Source organism: Gymnoscopelus microlampas (genome assembly GCF_963454915.1).
Source record: "Gymnoscopelus microlampas genome assembly, chromosome: 2".
Taxonomy (NCBI): domain Eukaryota; kingdom Metazoa; phylum Chordata; class Actinopteri; order Myctophiformes; family Myctophidae; genus Gymnoscopelus; species Gymnoscopelus microlampas.
The window spans coordinates 34,302,032-34,320,364 of NC_139939.1; the positions used below are offsets into that span (position 1 = coordinate 34,302,032).

Here is an 18,333-nt window from a genome sequence, read left to right on the forward strand (position 1 = left end):
TAAATTATGTATTAGGAAACAATTCCTTCCCATTGAAAAAGATACAGCGATATATTACTCATACTGGGTTAGAGGTGAATAATCAAGGATCTCTTTTTGAGAAGACCTGCTGTCAGAGAGGTTTCACAAGATCTCAAAATCTACTGGGTTATAAAGGCAGCATTTGATTGTGAACCAGTTAGATAATTCACCCCTTTTGTACAGTTTGTCTTTGTTTGTATTTTATTTAATTTGCCTGTTCATTTTGTGTTTATGTTTTTTTTTGGGGGGGGGGGAATAAAACAGGGAAGCACCTGATACTTGTTTGGACTATGCAATGTATGTTTTTTTTATCCACAATTAAGATATTTGAATCAAAATCTACAGGGTCGATTGCCATGAACCCTGCTGAGCACATTCCTGCTCCCACTCTATGGCCTTTCCTCTAGCACCACCCTCAGTTTGAAAAATAGCTCATAATAATAGACAGATTGCAGGATGAACCCTACTGATGTATGGTCAACCCTTCATGCCCTTTCCTTTAGCGCCACCCATTCCAGTTAGGTGTAAGGAGCAGCACATGCTCTGGGGGCTAGTAGCAGCGCTTTGAAACTCTAAGTTTTGTTACACTTTAAATAACATTACAGATTTTGCTGTGTAGAGTAGACAGACAATAACATTTTCTTTCAAACAAGATTTGCATGTCGAGATTGGAAGAAACAGGCGCTGCATATAGGTACAAGCCTAGGTTAAGCCAGACACCCATCACGCTTGCGTGCACACACCCCCACCTGCGTGCACAGTTGCTTGCGCGCACACACACACACACACACACACACACACACACACACACACACACACACACACACACACACACACACACACACACACACACACACTCTGAATGAGGCAAGAAGCATTAATACTGTAGTTAAATAGACGCCATATGGAATGTGATGGATGCTCCTAATAAAGCTACAACCACAGTGCCCTCACTTCCTCCACACTGGTGAATATCACCACTAAACTCCTCTTATGCCAGGAAGGACACAATTCAACAACATTCATTCTGTACTCATAGGTATTTGGTGTTACCATGGTGCTGTTATGATGAGACTGGGGGGCTTATACTTGTACTGATAGTGTCATATACTGTAGGCAAGGTTTGATTCATACTGGCAGCACATTCACTGCAGTGCAACAAGGAGTAGCGGGTTATTGGTTTGCATGTTTGTGTGTCACAAACAAAATAAAGGTTAATGGGTTTCACACATCCCCACAACATGAAATCAAGTCTGACATGATTTTTCTTTTTCATTAGTAATTTATTTCCAAAATAATTAGTTAATGATCTACAAAATAACATTTCACAGCCTTTCACAATAAGTCTGTCCAGCTCGTCTGTTTTGTATTTCTTTGCGTTAGAGGAGTGATGTCAGCACGACTTCTTACTATGGCTGATACAGTAAGAATCACTTTATTCAAGTATTGAGCTTTATCCGCACGCGCACACACACACACACACACACACACACACACACACAGTTGCCGTCTCATTCACACTGGTTACGCTCAACCATTCTTGACAATTGTTAATGTCCTCTTTTCTTTTGAGTTTTGTTTGTTTCTTTCAGCATAAGGGACAGGCTGCCTCAAGCTTAATGTTTGCTCTGTTGTACGATGGTGTCAGGGTCGAAAATAGCTGATCTGCAAGCTCACAATGCATTGTGATGTTGTAGATCTGCTATCCTCAGCAGCCAACACAACGGACCATACATGATGCATTTTTTGGAAACAAAGAAGTGAGCAAGCAGGTTTGGAGAGACATAGACCCCTCTATCCTTTTGGCTTCTATGAACTCTCCACTGTATACTATAGACTTGAGCTTCATTCACACTGTACCATACTGCCCCCTTGGGGACACAAAAAAAATTACTTGATTCTCAATAAACATTATTTAACGGTCCAATCTTTCATTCTAACGAGAACTAATGACTACAGTCTCAAAACATTGGTAGTATCCTCCCCATTGGAATCATGCATCTGTCTTGGTGTTGAGAAGCATGTTCGTAGCTTTGAATATGTACCTACTGTGTTGTGTACTGTACACAGCATGTGTTCTAGAGTGTTGCATGTGTCTGCATACTGGCATGAGTCCAGGATTATAATAAAGTGCCTTGTATAACAGCAGCATCCTGAGTGGAGTACAAGGAGATTGTGGCTGAAGGAGATCTTAGCATTACAGATTGAGATTTAACTGTATCGCAATTCTCTATATGCTTCATAAAAGGCATCAGAGAGGGCTTGTAGTTGAAGTTGTCAAATATAGTTTCAAAATACACAAAAATTGGCTTAAACATACTTGTTTAGGTCATAATTGTTTACGTGCATTTCTTTTATGTAGAAATATATTTCAACAATATATTTTAACCAATAAAAACGTGTTTTGCATATTTTGAAGCATAAAAGACATTTATCATCAGTATGAGCAAAGCCACTTCTGAGTGTATATTTCAGCATTATTTCATAAATGCTGCAGAATTGAGGTTATCCCAGTGGCTCACTTGGATAGAGTACACATCAATAAGGCTATATAGTCCTTCCTGCAACTGGCCTGGGTTTGAATCTGACCCGAGGCTCTTTACTGCATGTCATGTCATCCCTTCTTTCTCTCCCGCCTTTCCTGTCGCTCTCTCACTGTCACTGTTCATCAGAAATAAAGCAGCTAAAAAATTATCTTTAAAAATAATGTTGGAGAATTATCTCCCAGCCTTTCTCAAAGCATCAAGATAATGGGAAGATAAGTCAACACAATATTAAAGTTTTACAGAAAGAGGATCAAAAGAAGTTATGTTATGGCAGGTGAGTTAGTAAAGTCTGTTTGCAATGCTAAAATATCAGCATAGTGAATGCAAACAAGTGAGAAAATGGCAATATTGTACAATTCAGGGCCATGTTAATCAAAAACGATTGTTATGTATCTACATAAGTGTTAATCTAACAGTTCAGAGTAGTGCAGTGAGACGCATAGGGTCTACTCTAGTGTCTGAGATGTGTGCCGTGTTTAGCAGGCACAGTTGGCACTGTAGGGATATTAAAGGACACATGGAAAAGGTTCATGGAAGCCTGGGTCTTGGTGCAAGTAAATCTGGAAGGATCAAAGCAATATACTCGAAACTGAGTAAATTGGTATGGAACTAAAAACTTACAATGAACTATAACTCAGACTCCTGTGTATGTAAATGGCAGTATTGGAGGTGGTGGCAGATTCTTACTGTAGTTTGAATCCTACATTTCATGATCAGTATGCAACTGTTGGGCACCCTTTGTTAGCTCTACACTAAAGCATGAACACTACACTACAAGGGAGTGGGTAAACATGTCCCCAAGCAATCTCTCCAAGAACAACATCCTGTAGATTAACAACTTAATAGCAGCTCAAATCTCATTTTGAATTAGCAGTATCAGAGAAACAGTAGTTGAATGAAATCAAAGAAATGCTGAGGATGATGCTCCTTAACTCTTGACTTAACGCTTAATCTTAAGATGTTAAGGTACCGTGAACATTTGAACATTACAGGTATCATTAAAAAAATAAAGATGTCCCTTCCTTGCATTTTAACATGGGCAGGTCATTCCAGTGAACATATATCAATTTAGATAATCTTTATAGACCTCCATTCCTTGTGTGGTCTCATGGTGATGATGATGGAACTAACAAATGAGACTTGGCATCGTTTTAAGTGGGCTTTCTCTGGCAATTCCAGTTACGGGTCACAAGCATTCTGGTGTTCACCCTTACCAGAGGATTGGGCCACTGCAAGTCAGTCACCATGAATATTTGGCTTCCAGTTTCCACACAAGAACTGACAAGATACACAAGGAGAGAAAGAAAAAGGGAAATCTACACAACCCCATGAATCTTCACTTCACTTCCATTCTTCTGCATTTCTTCCAATCCTTGCGATTGGCCAGAACAGAGCAAGGGCCAGGCATTTTGGAATGGGACAGTGACAGCCTGTGTGACACACTGGTTGACCTTGCAGGGTGGGCAGGGGGTTGGAAGGGCAGAGGTCATCCGCAGCATGCTCAGGAGATGATGATGATGCCAAAGTAGTTCTTGAGCTGCTCCAGGAACATGAAGGTGAGCACTGTGTGAGGAATCAACCGGATCCCAGCCGGGACAAGACCCTGCAGGCAGCATTAGACAGATGATTAGGACCCTGATCTGCTATTACTGTAGTTAGCTAGGTGTTGTCCAATTACAATTATCATTTTTAGCAACGTATCTCTTCAGTGACATTTAATCAAAATCAGGAAATTGATCAAAATTCATACTTGTGGCATTAAGGTATTGAGGACATAGTAAGTTATGTACAAGGCCCTCCATGTGTGAAGACACGGTGAGGACTCTTGGACTTTAAACAACTTTAACCAAGGATTCAAAGATTAAACAGGGCAGGGTCTTATCTTATTCTGGACTTATTTATCCGTAGTGCCAGAGAAAAGCTGTTAGTGGAATCTAGGGCAAGAAAAGGCCACTGTATTGACATTGAGCAAATTACTAAAATATTGTGATTTCCTGTGATATGGAACGTATCACCCAAAGACAAAAACTATACACCGATAGACAGAGATGTGCGTGTGATGGGCTCAAACCTTGTAGAACCCCATGGGACCCAGTTTAGCAGTGTCTCGCACGCAATGCATCACCCCCTGTAGACACAAACACACACACATACACACACACACACACACACACACACACACACACACACACTTAAAACTGATATTGGGAAAGACAGGAGGTTGGAGAAGAGTTGCCGAGAAAGTAAATGAGTAAATGAGTAATATGGAATGAGGCACTCACTGAGTACTCTCCTTTAGAGTTCATGAGCCTTGTCTTCATCACATCCAGAGGTTGACACAGGAATGTAGCACAGCCTCCCTGCAAATCAAACAGTTTATGAGTGACTGTTAGGGGTGGGACGATATGGGTATCTCACGATACGATATCTGTGGCGATATTAGGCCCTCGATAACGATAATATCACGATATTCGATATATTGCGTTATCACGATATATTGCATGAAATTTCACCAACGATATATCACGATAGTCCTTGTATTCAATTCATAAACACTTAAGATAGCACCAAACAATTCAAAAATCATCATTACACAATATATATATGAGAGAGAGAGAGAGAGAGAGAGAGAGAGAGAGAGAGAGAGAGAGAGAGAGAGAGAGAGAGAGAGAGAGAGAGAGAGAGAGAGAGAGAGAGAGAGAGAGAGAGAGAGAGAGGAGAGAGAGAGAGAGAGAGAGAGAGAGAGAGAGAGAGAGAGAGAGAGAGAGAGAGAGAGAGAGAGAGAGAGAGAGAGAGAGAGAGAGAGAGAGAGAGAGAGAGAGAGAGAGAGAGAGAGAGAGAGAGAGAGAAACTGTAAACATGAACTACATTATAACATTGTAAATCCAATGTATTGGTATATCTGTTTAACCAATGAGGCGGACTGATACTCACAGCAATGAAGCTAGCGAGGAAATGGGTGAACATGTTATCCCCCATCATGCCTGTTCCTATCACCAGCTGCTTGGCCTGGTCATAACATGCCAGCTAGATGGGAGGGGATTAACATTAATGTTAAAGAGCATTAAGTATTATGCAATGATTATGTTCCGACTGTATTGAAGCAGGCTATTCCCACAGGACATAGATTCAGACTATAGTGAATACTATAGTTTTTATATAAATTAGTTGATTAACGTTTGTGACAAGACCGTGTAGCAGCATGAGCAATTACATTTTAAGCAATTATAGTTTATCTTAACCCTTTAAGACCGGGAACGCATCTGTGTCACTTTAGATTTCTTTGGCTATTCAAAAGTAGCAGATATACAAGCTCATAGCGCGGCACCGAGTGCTGCACTATGCACCGTGAATATTTGTGCAAATCTTTGAATATATATATACATTTTTAACTCAAATCTTTAGCTTCTGGGGGTCCCTGCAACAAAATATTTTCAGATGGGGTCCGCGGCCAAATACTTATAGTTTTGGGTGTCCTTGACATGAAAAGGTTTGAGAACCACTGATATATAGAGAAAAAACTGTTAGGATTTAGAAGACATTTCGTATAATCCCCCCAGAATCAAAGATTTGAGTTACAAATGTTCGCTTAAAAAAAGTATATATATTCATTTGCACAAATTTTCACGATTTTTCAAAAATAGCAGATATACAAGCTCATAGCGCAGCACAGAGCCCAAAGAAATAAAAAAAATGACCCAGATGCGTTCCCGGTTTTAATGGGTTAACATCTGTACTGTATCTCCTTGTCCAGCCTGTAAAGGAACTTTGAGCTGCAGACTACATGGCTCACCTGTCCCACGGTGACCAGTGCTCCTCTGCTGGAGGCCATGGTAGCTCCAGAGAAAAGTCTCTTCACACCCTCTACGGGACAAGGAAAGGTCAGGCATTGAGCAGGTGGGGATAGAGCATTGTGTCTGTGTACGGTATAGGAGTACATTCAAAGGTAAATTGCATAGGATTACGTAGATTTCCCCACTGGTGGGTTGTACAATCCTACCTTCCCTGAAGACTCTGTATACTCCATCGATAGCGTGTTTGTAACTGGGAGAGACAAACACAGGTAGGTCATACAACAATACGCAAGAGAAAAGTCCAGCAGGAGCCTTCGTCAGGTTTGTCAACAATTGTATATATACGATACGTATATTTTGACTATATCTTTCTGGTTTTGAACTTGGAACCTTTTGTTCATAAAGCAATGACACACTCCAATCCTGCTGTTGAGTACTAAACTATTGCTTCTAGTGAACCACAGGACTCACTTTCTCCTCAGCTCTGGTGGTAGCTTGACATCATTCTGCATCCTTCAAAGAAACAGGAATTAGTTTAGTTTTGCTGTTCTGACACCAACTAGTAAGAATACAAAACAAAACAAAACAAAAGAAACGCTTCTGTAGCATTTGTAGCATGCACTTGTGGTTTGGTGACAGTTGTGTGTATATGTATGTATCTATGTACTGTATGTTATTTGTATTTTTACCCAGCAGGCACTGTAAGTGTCCAAGAAAGATGTCCTTGAAATTAATTTCATAATAATAAAGGATATGTGTATGAATGTTGACATTCTTACCTGACATTCACCAGGTCTGCTGGTGTACCAACAAAACCCCCAGTGAAACCTGTAGGCAGAAACAGAGACGCCAGAGAGAGTGTGAGTGTGAGTGTGCGTGCGCGTGCGCGTGTGCGTGTGTGTATGTGACTGTGTTCTTACCGCCAAAAGCTGCCAGCATGACCTTCTGGTAGAAAGGCATGGGGCCTGTGTTAGTGCTGCCCATCATGTCTCTCACGGTCTCATAGACAGCAAACCTAGTCATGGAATAGGACAGCTACAGACAAAGAGCAGAGCAGAGAGATACATTAAGATTAAGAAGCAAAAACCACAACAGGATAAGTGGGCACCAAAACCATCTGGGCACTGTATTGCAAAATGAGTATCACAATATAAATGGAGGAAATGCAAAGACAAATGGGGTTAATTAAAATTAGCCGTCTGAATTCTAGTCACTCCTCAGACTACTCCTTACACTAGACACATCCCACCACCAGGGGGAGCCTCTGCTATACAGTCTAAGATGTGGAGCTTAAACGGGTATTTCACTATAAAACACTTCTGGGGTCATTTTAACCTACTGCCTGAAGGGGCCATGTTTTTGAGAGCGCTACCAGGAGGATGATTTATGCAAAACACATTTTACTCCTACAGTAAAAAAAACATCACGCAAATCGGTACACATTATCTCAGTCATGTCATCAAGAGGGATTTTTCAGATTTTTCATATTCCATCCTGATTGGCTAAGATTGACTTCTATTACCTGGACTGGCAGAGACCTGTGCTCTGAGGAGCAAATGTTTTCTAGTTTTATTTAATTTCATTATGTTATTTCATTTTTTCATAAAAACAAAAGACAACTGAAAAACACTTCTAATGCTCCTTCACGCTTTAGAAAGCACAATATCAGTGACCAGAAGCAGAAATGTGTGTTTTCAGTGAGTCTAACATTGTTAAAATTGAGTAATATCTAATATCTAAATATTGAATGAAGCAACTTAAACACTGGGGTGCACACAAAAGCACGAGTAGACATTAAAATGTCCCAAAGTGTTTTAAAGTGTAGTTATGGGAGGTGAGATCTGAATATTCAAACAGCTACCTTTAGCACCAGATTGGATGAGACAGCTATTGCTGTGCCCGCCTGTTTCCTAAACATTAGGCCAGTCACAGTGCCTCAGCCGTTCTACTATCCACCAGTCACATTTGTTCTCCCATGGGGAGACAGCCACAGACAGCAGTGTCCCCAACCCACCTCCCTAGTTTTCAGTTTGTTATAGGGAGGGGGTGGGGTGTGTGCATGTATGGGCATGTGTGTGTGCGTGTGTGCAGGGCTAAAACATGCTGCAGAACAGGCTAAAGTATTTTGCATTCTAACTCCATTTGACCTTTATTTACCCAGATGCTTCCGCTGCAGGGGCTACATTTGTCTTAAGTGTTGAAAAGGGCATTGTCCAATAACAGACACACGGGATCAGAGGCCAAGCAAATATAACCGTCTGCAAAGGTCTTTCATAAACCGCTTGAACTTTGCAAAAGTCCTTAAGACACCATTACTGCTTGTCTTTGGCAGTTGGCAGTCCAACCCGATCTCACACAACTTACATTAGTATACATTGCACGGACTGGCAGTCAAAGTACTCCAGCACACGCACACGCACACATGCTTTGTAGATTACAGTTTACTTAGCTGCTGCAACCCTTTTAACACCCATTAGAAGAACTTCCTTTCCTTATTTGACTTGTAACAATATTACATATTATACAGATGCTATCAACACAATTGGGTGTAACTTGTTACTAGGGCGATAGTACCTACTATAGGGTATTAGTTATCTTGCATTGGTTTTGACCTTGACCTGATAAGAAATTGCTTTGTTACAGTTTAAGACACAGTTAGGAAATAGAAAGACGTAAAAAGATGGCAAGATGTCACAATTTACAAGAGAATAGAACATTAATCTTACAATTCACTAATAACAATATAAGGAAGAGTCAAATATATAAAATAAAAAAATAAGTGACTATAACAAAACCAGAGTGCCTAAATCAAATGTACTTAGATGATATGCCATTGGTAAATATAAAACAAAATAATTGAATTTAGAAAGAGGTAATTCATAATATAATATAATATAAAAGATGTCTTAATGTTAACTTTTTAAAATCATCAACCTAATAAATCAGTTAGTTGAGAATGAGAAGTGTGATTGCATCAAGTCTCATGATGTCTGTCGTGCTTTTTTGTGTGTCCTTTGTTTTGTAACATTGAATAAAAAAGAAGTAATAAAAACAAAAAAAAGGTCTCATGATGTCAGTGACAGGACCAGTCACAGTCGTTTCAACAGCCCTAACAAGCGGAGGTTTGAATCTTGCTCACTACATTAGTGTTAAACCAAAATATAACAATATATTTTATCTCAAAGATTTCATCATCAGAACATACTGTACCATGTCATGTAGAATTTAGCTGGGTTAAAGCTGTACAGTCAATTCAGTTCAGCTGTGATAAGGCTGTATAATCAATTCAGCCTTCCATTAAAGCAGGGGTCAGGGAACACGTTTGTATGAACGTGTACTATGGGATGAGAGGTACTGTTGGGTACAGGGAAGGAACTAAGGCTATTGGTGCTCCCTATGTATGGAACAAAATGGGGGGAAAAAAGTAAGTTAATGTCCTTGTTTCTTTTGCTATTTTAAGATTTTTAGCTGACCTTACGCCCAACCTACACCAGACTTTTCAAAGCAACACGCACACACGCGCATATACGCACACACGCACTTTTAAATCCAGTCCTATTTTAAAGCCTGTGTATGCGGGGCTCGCGTATCCGCGTGCCTGGTGTAGACGGTATCATTGATATCAATTGGATCTTTCCAAACGCGCTGTACGCACGCAGTAAATTCCACGCATACGCACGCTTTGAAAAGTCTGGTGTAGGTCGGGCGTTATACTGGAAGAAGGCATATGCTGCACCTGCTTGGTATGATATTTGGTATTAATATTTTTTTTTTACTTTTTTGTATGTGTCCCTTGTTGTCTATGTTATGTCTGTAAGATCATTGTCTTTTTGTATACAGGGCGCTATTGAAAGACACCCTGGTTTCAATGGATTTCCCTGAAATAAACGTTTCAATCAATGATGTCAGACGTCGATGACATATCTGTGACATATGAATCCGAATGTGGGCAAGGTTTCAGCAGGACCACAGCCTCTTTGACTTCCAATAGCAATTAACCACTTAAACCCCAGCATCCGAATTCTGGGGAAAACTTCGCAGAAAATAGCCGATCGACAAGCTTACAACGCGTCGCGCTTGTCGATCGGCTATTTTCAGCAAAAGCTTTCCCCACAATAACAGAAGACAGAAAATACACTAACATAGAGCCCTGAGGGACTCCGCTCAACCCTATGGGGTTTAAGTGGTTAAAGTTAAATATTCCAGGCCCGGAATGCTAATGCTAACGCTGACAGCGACGACCCTTGCTGCGTGTCACTCCCCATCTCTCTCTCCCCATTTCCTGTCTACTGTATTCTATCAATAAAGGCAGAAAAAGCCCCCCAAAAAGTTAAATATTCCAAAAAGTATAAAACATGTGGCAGCGTGTATGCAAAGTTTGGTATAAGATTAGCTCTGGACACACACACACACACACACACACACACACACACACACACACACACACACACACACACACACACACACACACACACACACACACACACACACACACACACACACACACACACACACACACACACACACACACACACACACACACACACACACACACACACAGCCTCTTGTAGAGCAAAGCTGTGAAAAGAGGAAGCATTTCAGCCTTCTTGTGTACGGTGAGTTTTTGTGTTTTATTACAATAAACAAATCGATATTAGAAATGTGAGTGCCTGAATCTGTATCCAATTTTGCTTTTTAATATCAGTCATCGTAAAACGATAAATGCGGGAACGGTAAAGACATCATAACATGTACAGAACACGCTTTTCGTACATGACTGCAGGCGTAAGAGAACACCCTTGTTTTTCCATGAATATAACCACAGAGAAATCGTAGCTGAATCAACTAACCACAGAGAGCTATCAGTGGACTCATGTCGACAGGAGGGACAAAAGATGTATAAACAAGCCAAACCAAACAAAAGCGAGAGAGATTTGATAAGCACTTTTATGTAATGCTGACTGGAACAGAATTATACCAGAGCACACTACTATAAAGTATGCATTGACTGGTGCATTAAGGCACAGTGACTGCACAAATAAATATACAAATCAACAGTAGCACACAGAACATGCTCACACACTCACCTGTCTACAAAGAGAGGCAGAGAGGCCATTATATAGAGCCAGCAGTCCGTCATTCTTCACCACATGAACAGCCATCCCCATCATCCTCATCTTCACCTCCTGCTGTGTCTGCAGGTGCACCTGATGACAAGCAGAAGCCTACATTAGAGCTGTTGAACATGATGTACATAAATGGTGCTGAGAGACAATGTCAACTGGTCTATTATCTATAGACCATAGAAGTGTACAGTCTGCGCACGCACGCACGCACACACACACACACACACACACACACACACACACACACACACACACACACACACACACACACACACACACACACACACACAGTAGAACCATTTATCCGAAGTGATATTCTGATGATTGTTACATGCATTAAAAACACAAAGAATTTATATTTTCAGAACATTAACGCAAATCTGTAAGATTCAAGTCCTAACCAGGGATTTGAACTTGGGTATCCTGTGTGAGCGCCATAACTTTGGGCAGAGGAGATATTGCGCTTTGAGCTCCCCGCGATACAGTCTTAATTGTTGTATTAACATACCTACCATAGAGTTTGGTTAAAATTATGTTTTATTTCACCCACTCAAAAAGTTGTGAATTGCAGCTTTGAAGACTGTTTAAAAATATTTTTTTGCTGACAATCCTATCATTTCTCAACACATAGTCATCATTTTCAACTTTTCTAAGTTTAAGCTACTCTGCATACAATTTTTGAAGACTTTGACAGACTTCGAAAAAACTAATCCCAGTGCACGGCTGACCAGTAGGTTTAATTGAGCGAGGTTCGGAATAAAGTGGTTTCAACTGTACTGCGGAGTGCAGATTCATACACAGTCTGGAATGTTAATTTAGCTCTGAGTGTAAAAATGGACGCTTAAGGGTCAAACCTAACTTTAACGTTAAATAAACACTGAGGATCTTGCAGTGTATCTCAAATTGTGGAGATCTGAGCACTGGCATGCAGGAAAGGGCATGCCCAGTCTCTGGTGGTGGATATAAAGTGATGTAAGCACATGTTGTACACATTCAGTACACACAAACAAAACAAAGCCATGCATGTCTGGTACAGAAACATATAAAGAGTGGTGTGCTCAGCCAAACAGATAATGCAAGGTGGAAAGAGGACCAGGTCGAGTATTAGTGGCTGAGACGTGGCATGTGACAATGAAGGAGGTGTCTTCTTGTCTCTTAGGCAAGTGAAATTTCCCAATCAAAACTTTCAAAATACACCCCCGATATTAGCTACTTGTAAGCATTCCGTGGGGTGAGGGTGATAGTGAGTCGCCTGGTGTGCAATGCCCGTGTTGCAGTTTGGCCGATAGTGCCTTGCTCAAGGGCAGTGGCGGTGGGCACCACCTTTGTCAATACACCCACCTGCCGGTGCTCTGAATCAAACCACCGACCTTTTAACCTCTCTAACTCTAGACCAACCTGCCTCCTGAAAAGCAAATAAAATATAAAAAATGAAAATATTATAACTGCAGTACTTAATGTGGTACAACAACAATAGTAGTACTATGCCAGCTGCATAGATATAAGTAACATTATACATCAATAATATTAAAAAAAAGAAATATCTGAGTGTTCATTTTAACTCTGGGGGTATAAAGTCATTCGGGTCTGTTTCTACAGTCTCTAGAGTTAAATTGACTCTCAGGACTTTACTGCGCACATTAAAAAAACATCAGGAGGGAATGCAGCTTCAGGTTGCGGCCAGTGTGTTGCTATTAAAGGCTAAAGTTGGCTCTGAATGATAGGTAATAACTGTGCTACACTGTGCTACACAGGTGGTGGCAAGGGCACTCAATAAATCTCTCAAAAGGTAGACAATGACGAGCAGTACGTGCGCATGCACAAACACGCAAACAGGCACGTAAAAGTGAATTGCCCTTAAGTTGGCAGGGAAGGTCTTATCTATATAAACCCGGGCTTCATTCCAACTGTGGCCTCTGCCTGCATTCAACCAATCAGCACTGAGAATGCCTGAGGCCTGAAGGCCACAGAGCCATTCAAAACATAATCATCATGCCTCTGTCCTCCTCTCTCCCACCATCTCATCGCTAACTTGAATCAATGGATGTTTGATTTGATTCACTATTCCATCAAACACTACTTTATCTACCAGTCTTCAATCGTGATCAGGTTGGGTATAATTTCCTCCAGTGTTCGACCAGTAGAGTTTTGCCAGTCAGCACTGAGCCGTCAGTCAGATGCCAAGTTCTGATCATGAGAATTGAGAGGGCAAAATGCAACAGTGCTGCTTCATGCATACACACACACATACATACACTGAACACCATTGGTTCTCAAAGTGGGGTCCGGGGACCCCCAGGGGTCCTTGGGGGGGTACCAGGGGGGTCCCCAGCTAAATGTGTTAATACAGCATCACAATCATTTCAACTACCTTAACCATATTTTAGACTTTTGCTATTCAAAAATAGCAGATCTACGAGCTTGTAGATCTGCTATTTTTGAAAGATCTTGAAAAATGTGTGCAAATCTTTGAATATGTATATTTTTGTTAAACTCAAATCTTTGCTTCTGGTGGTCCCTGGAACAAAATATCAATATCGGCCAAATACATATCATTTTGGGGGTCCTTGACATGAAAAGGTTTGAGAACCAGATCTACAAGCTCTACAAAATCTACAACGTTGTGAGCTTAACAGGTTACACCCAATTGTGTTGATAGCATCTGTATAATATCTAATATTGTTACAAGTCAAATAAGGACAGGCAGTTCTTCTAATGTGTGTTAAAAGGGTTGCAGCAGCTAAGTAAACAATAATCTACAAAGCGTGTGTGTGTACTCTCTCTTTCTAGCAGTGCTGTGTACATTTTCACGGCTAAAAGCAGAGTGATACAGTCTAGTTAGTCAAAGCCTAGGTCCCTGTCTCCTGAAGAACAGTAACACACCGGTAATCACATGTTCTCAATGGTAATCACATGTTCTCTACTTTAAATTACACTACAATTAGGCTATGTATTTCTAAATGTAAATTAATTAAAAGAGACTGCATTACATAGCCGTAACTGTTATTCACAAGACATAATAATGGGGTTTAACTGCATGCATAATCCATGTTTTGTTTGCAAGAGCCCATCACAGTAGTACTGTACTATTGTGATGTGATGCGTTTTATCTTGATACAATAATTAGACAAACATTTATTTGAAAATTAACAAATGGAGATGATCTACAGACTTCATGTTGATTATTATACTTTTCCTGTGTGTGTGTGTGTGTGTGTGTGTGTGTGTGTGTGTGTGTGTGTGTGTGTGTGTGTGTGTGTGAGAGTGTGAGAGAGAGAGAGATAGACAAGACACACAGATAGAACAGGAACCATGTGGCCCGACCACACGGTACAAAACTCCAAACTCTTTCAATCATTCTCTCTCCCAGTCAAATTCCTTGAAAAACTTGAATCATGTATACTGTGGAAAAATGTGCTGCCAACAACAACTCACTCAATTGTGTGTGTGCAGAGAGCGAGAGAGATATTTTGCTGCTCCGGTAGCAGTGAGTGCTACCAGTCCATAACCACCATCTACATTCATCAGCCACGGTCAATGAGTTGGCCTAATACTGTTTCATAGGTAGAGGTAGGAAAGACAATGTTTTATTTCTAAGCATCTGGATTCAGCAATTAAATGGAGTGGAGTATCTACACCGTTATCCACCACATGACCATACAAAAAATGCCTACGAAAAGGTCATTTCTTGGTCTTTCAGGCAGCATCCTCCTGATAGTGTACTGCATGCAAGCACTTACCCACTTAAACCCTCTCTACTTAATTAGTAAATGTGACATCTATGAACTTTTTTTTCTTTTAACTCTACACCCAATATCTTCCCAGAAAATATCCCATATACGGCTATTCTCTGCGAATGTTCCCCCAGAATAGGGATGCTAGTGTTCAAAGTAATTGCACAGTAATACTAAACTAGTAAGATTATTACCTAACTGCACTGCAGGCTATGATGTACTGCACAATGTAATAACAGTGACATTTTTCATAAGTAATCCTACTGCCTTGAGCTGTTGTTTGAGGTGATGTCGGTAAAGTTGAACCCATTAAGTGTGTCCTCTGCTGACTCTGCGGTGAACCAAAACAGACACTGCATGACCCATCCAGATACACTTGGATACACATGCACACAAGCGGTGTGCTGACATGGCATGTGTGACCTTGGGGCTTGGAAGGGAGAGTGATTGTGATTGTGTGAAATGTGTCTTCATCATATAAATGGTAACCTAAAATAAATCTGTCTTCAACATCTAAAATTGCACCAGCATGAAAATGTGACACTGTCACTCACAGACTTTAAAAGCCCAATGTAGGCTATGGGTCAATAATTACACTGACTGAGGCACACTTTAAGGAGAGAGAGTATGAGAGGCTAATCCAACACAAAATGTTGCAGGTGTTTGCCTACTGTATTCGCTAGGTTGTGTAGAGCAGTGGTTCACAAAGTGGGCTCCAGGGACCCCCAGGGGTCCTTGAAGGGGATCCCCAGACAAATTAGTTAATATAGCATCACAATCAGTTTAACCACTTTAACGTCCCCAACATAGGCTATTTTCATAGAATCATTAAAGAGATAAAAAAAGAATTGAATTATAACTTGTGTATGTCCCTGGCACAAATTATTTTCAGATAGGGGTCCGTGGCCAAAACACATATTCATTTGGGGGTCATTGATATTTGAGAACCACTGAGGAGGAGTAGCACAGATGTTCTGAACTCTCTTCAGGAAACAGCTGGAAGCCTCGTCCCGCAGACAGGCCTCAGGTTAAGCTACATGCATAGTACTGCCTCCATAATGCACTTACCTTGATGAGATCCAGAGGATGCGTGCAGCATGCGGCCCCGCAGGAGGCGAGCCCCCCGAAATACCACCGCGACATCCGCTTCTCCGTCATGTTTCCACAGAGTCAGACAGCAGGCAGGCTACCGGAACCTGGGCTCTGGATTGGACCGTACCGTGCCGTGCCAACACACAGTGACTTCCTCTCCTCTATCTATCTACCAGTGCTGCTGCTGTTCTCCCGTCAGGCCTGCGTCCCCACGTCGCTCGCTGTAGCTTCGTGGTTCTAAATGATAGACTCGTCTCGGACTCGTTAATCTTCAAACATACCGAGGCCGGCGGTCGAATACGTCACACGGCGAGACGAGGGGACTTTGGGTTCCCAGCAGCTTCACGCGCACACGCACGCCACATCACGTCCCAGCACATCACGGACGGTGGATGCGTGGAAGCTGCTGCATGCATGCAGGGTCAGCGCGTGATAGGAAGGAGAGGAGGGGAGGGGGGGTTGTGTCTGTGAGAGCTTGCACGCGCAGCCAATTGCCACTGCGGACAGAGGAGCTGCCTTCCCTTCCCGTGGGGCTGGTGGTCCGGGGTAGATCCAAAGTTCGCCGACGCGCGTGTGTGCATGTGAAAGAAGTGTGTGTTATTATCAGTGAGGTCTGCTTCAAACGCCCCGGCTACTAGTCTTCTTCTTCTACGATTTTTTCCCCCCAACCCGCAGCAGTGCAGTGTACAACCTCGCACAGACACACACACAACACAACCCACTTTCATCATTGTCAACCTCCCTGAGGTTTTTAAAGAGACACGCACCCTCGGTCGGGCTGCATAGCAATGCCGGAAGCCCTTCCTGTCCCTTTAAGGAGAAACATACAATACAACATTCTCGGCAAACCCAAAGTTCTGAGTTCTTCTGAGCTAAAGTCAACCACATTCTCTCTCTCTCTCTCTCTCTCTCTCTCTCTCTCTCTCTCTCTCTCTCTCTCTCTCTCTCTCTCTCTCTCTCATTCATATATATATATATATATATATATATATATATATATATATATATATATATATATATATATATATATATATATATATATATATATATACATATATACATACATACATACAAACATACATACATACATACATACATACATACATACATACATACATACATACATACATATATATAGATATATAGATATTAGATATAGATATATATAGATACACATGCACACACACACACACACACACACACACACACACACACACACACACACACACACACACACACACACACACACACACACACACACACACACACACACACACACACACACACACACACACACACACACACACACACACACACACACAGTACATAATATATTCTGTAATATGTATATATGTAGCCAATAGACTGGAGTCATGCTGCACATATTGCATTATATTTACATGAAAATATACTACACTTGCTGTGACAAAGGGCTAAGGGCATACAATGTGCCTCTGTTTCGTGCCTCATTGGTATGTGGGCTTGTGCCAAATAAATCCTGTGTGGAGACATGTAGCCATTGTAGAACTGTTAGTAGGGTAGAATGTCTGCAGGCATTCTACTGCTGGGGAAGGCCTTCGTGTTATGACAGGTGTTTCAACGACTTCGGAGTCACGGTCACTGGCAGTGGCTGCCTACTGTACTAGTTACAATCTATAATAATTGCTCAAGTTAAGTCACCTTTATTTATATAGCACATTTAAAAACAACAGGAGTTGACCCAAAGTGCTTGTACTACATAATGACTCAACAATCCAGGGCAAAGGGCAAAGTTGCAAAAGGAAGCCAGTTTCTTTCAACAAACACACATGTACACAAGACGTGTGTGCACAGAGATTCTATCTCATTGTCTCACTTTATCTCTCTCTCACCCTCCATGTGTGTGTGTGTGTGTGTGTGTGTGTGTGTGTGTGTGTGTGTGTGTGTGTGTGTGTGTGTGTGTGTGTGTGTGTGTGTGTGTGTGTGTGTGCGCGCGCGCGCTCGTGTGCGTGTGCGTGAGAGAGAGAGAGGGAGAGAGAGT

The 18,333-nt window shown here is 41.4% G+C and overlaps 1 protein-coding gene across 1 annotated transcript; it reads right to left on the reverse strand.

Annotated features, from left to right (window-relative positions):
- Window positions 1–1,283: 1,283 nt before the first annotated feature.
- Window positions 1,284–17,018, reverse strand: slc25a10b (solute carrier family 25 member 10b). The gene is made up of 11 exons (XM_084078649.1): window positions 16,290–17,018; window positions 11,449–11,568; window positions 7,282–7,396; window positions 7,141–7,189; window positions 6,833–6,874; window positions 6,568–6,611; window positions 6,361–6,431; window positions 5,502–5,594; window positions 4,850–4,927; window positions 4,639–4,695; window positions 1,284–4,170 (listed from the first exon to the last, which is right to left on the reverse strand). The coding sequence occupies exons 1-11, from the start codon at window positions 16,377–16,379 to the stop codon at window positions 4,069–4,071; spliced, it is 861 nt and encodes a 286-aa protein (XP_083934775.1). The 5' UTR covers window positions 16,380–17,018; the 3' UTR covers window positions 1,284–4,068.
- Between the last annotated feature and the right edge of the window lie 1,315 nt (window positions 17,019–18,333).

What these genes read in the sequence shown, in the direction of transcription:
- slc25a10b (XM_084078649.1), bottom strand. Translation starts at nt 16,379, where the DNA reads ATGACGGAGAAGCGGATGTCGCGGTGGTATTTCGGGGGGCTCGCCTCC. An exon ending in CTGCCTCTCTTTGTAGACAG is followed by an intron (nt 7,397 to 11,448) that starts GTGAGTGTGTGA and finishes CTTTGTCTGTAG; the next exon opens with CTGTCCTATTCCATGACTAG. An exon ending in GTCCCATGGGGTTCTACAAG is followed by an intron (nt 4,171 to 4,638) that starts GTTTGAGCCCAT and finishes TGCTGCCTGCAG; the next exon opens with GGTCTTGTCCCGGCTGGGAT.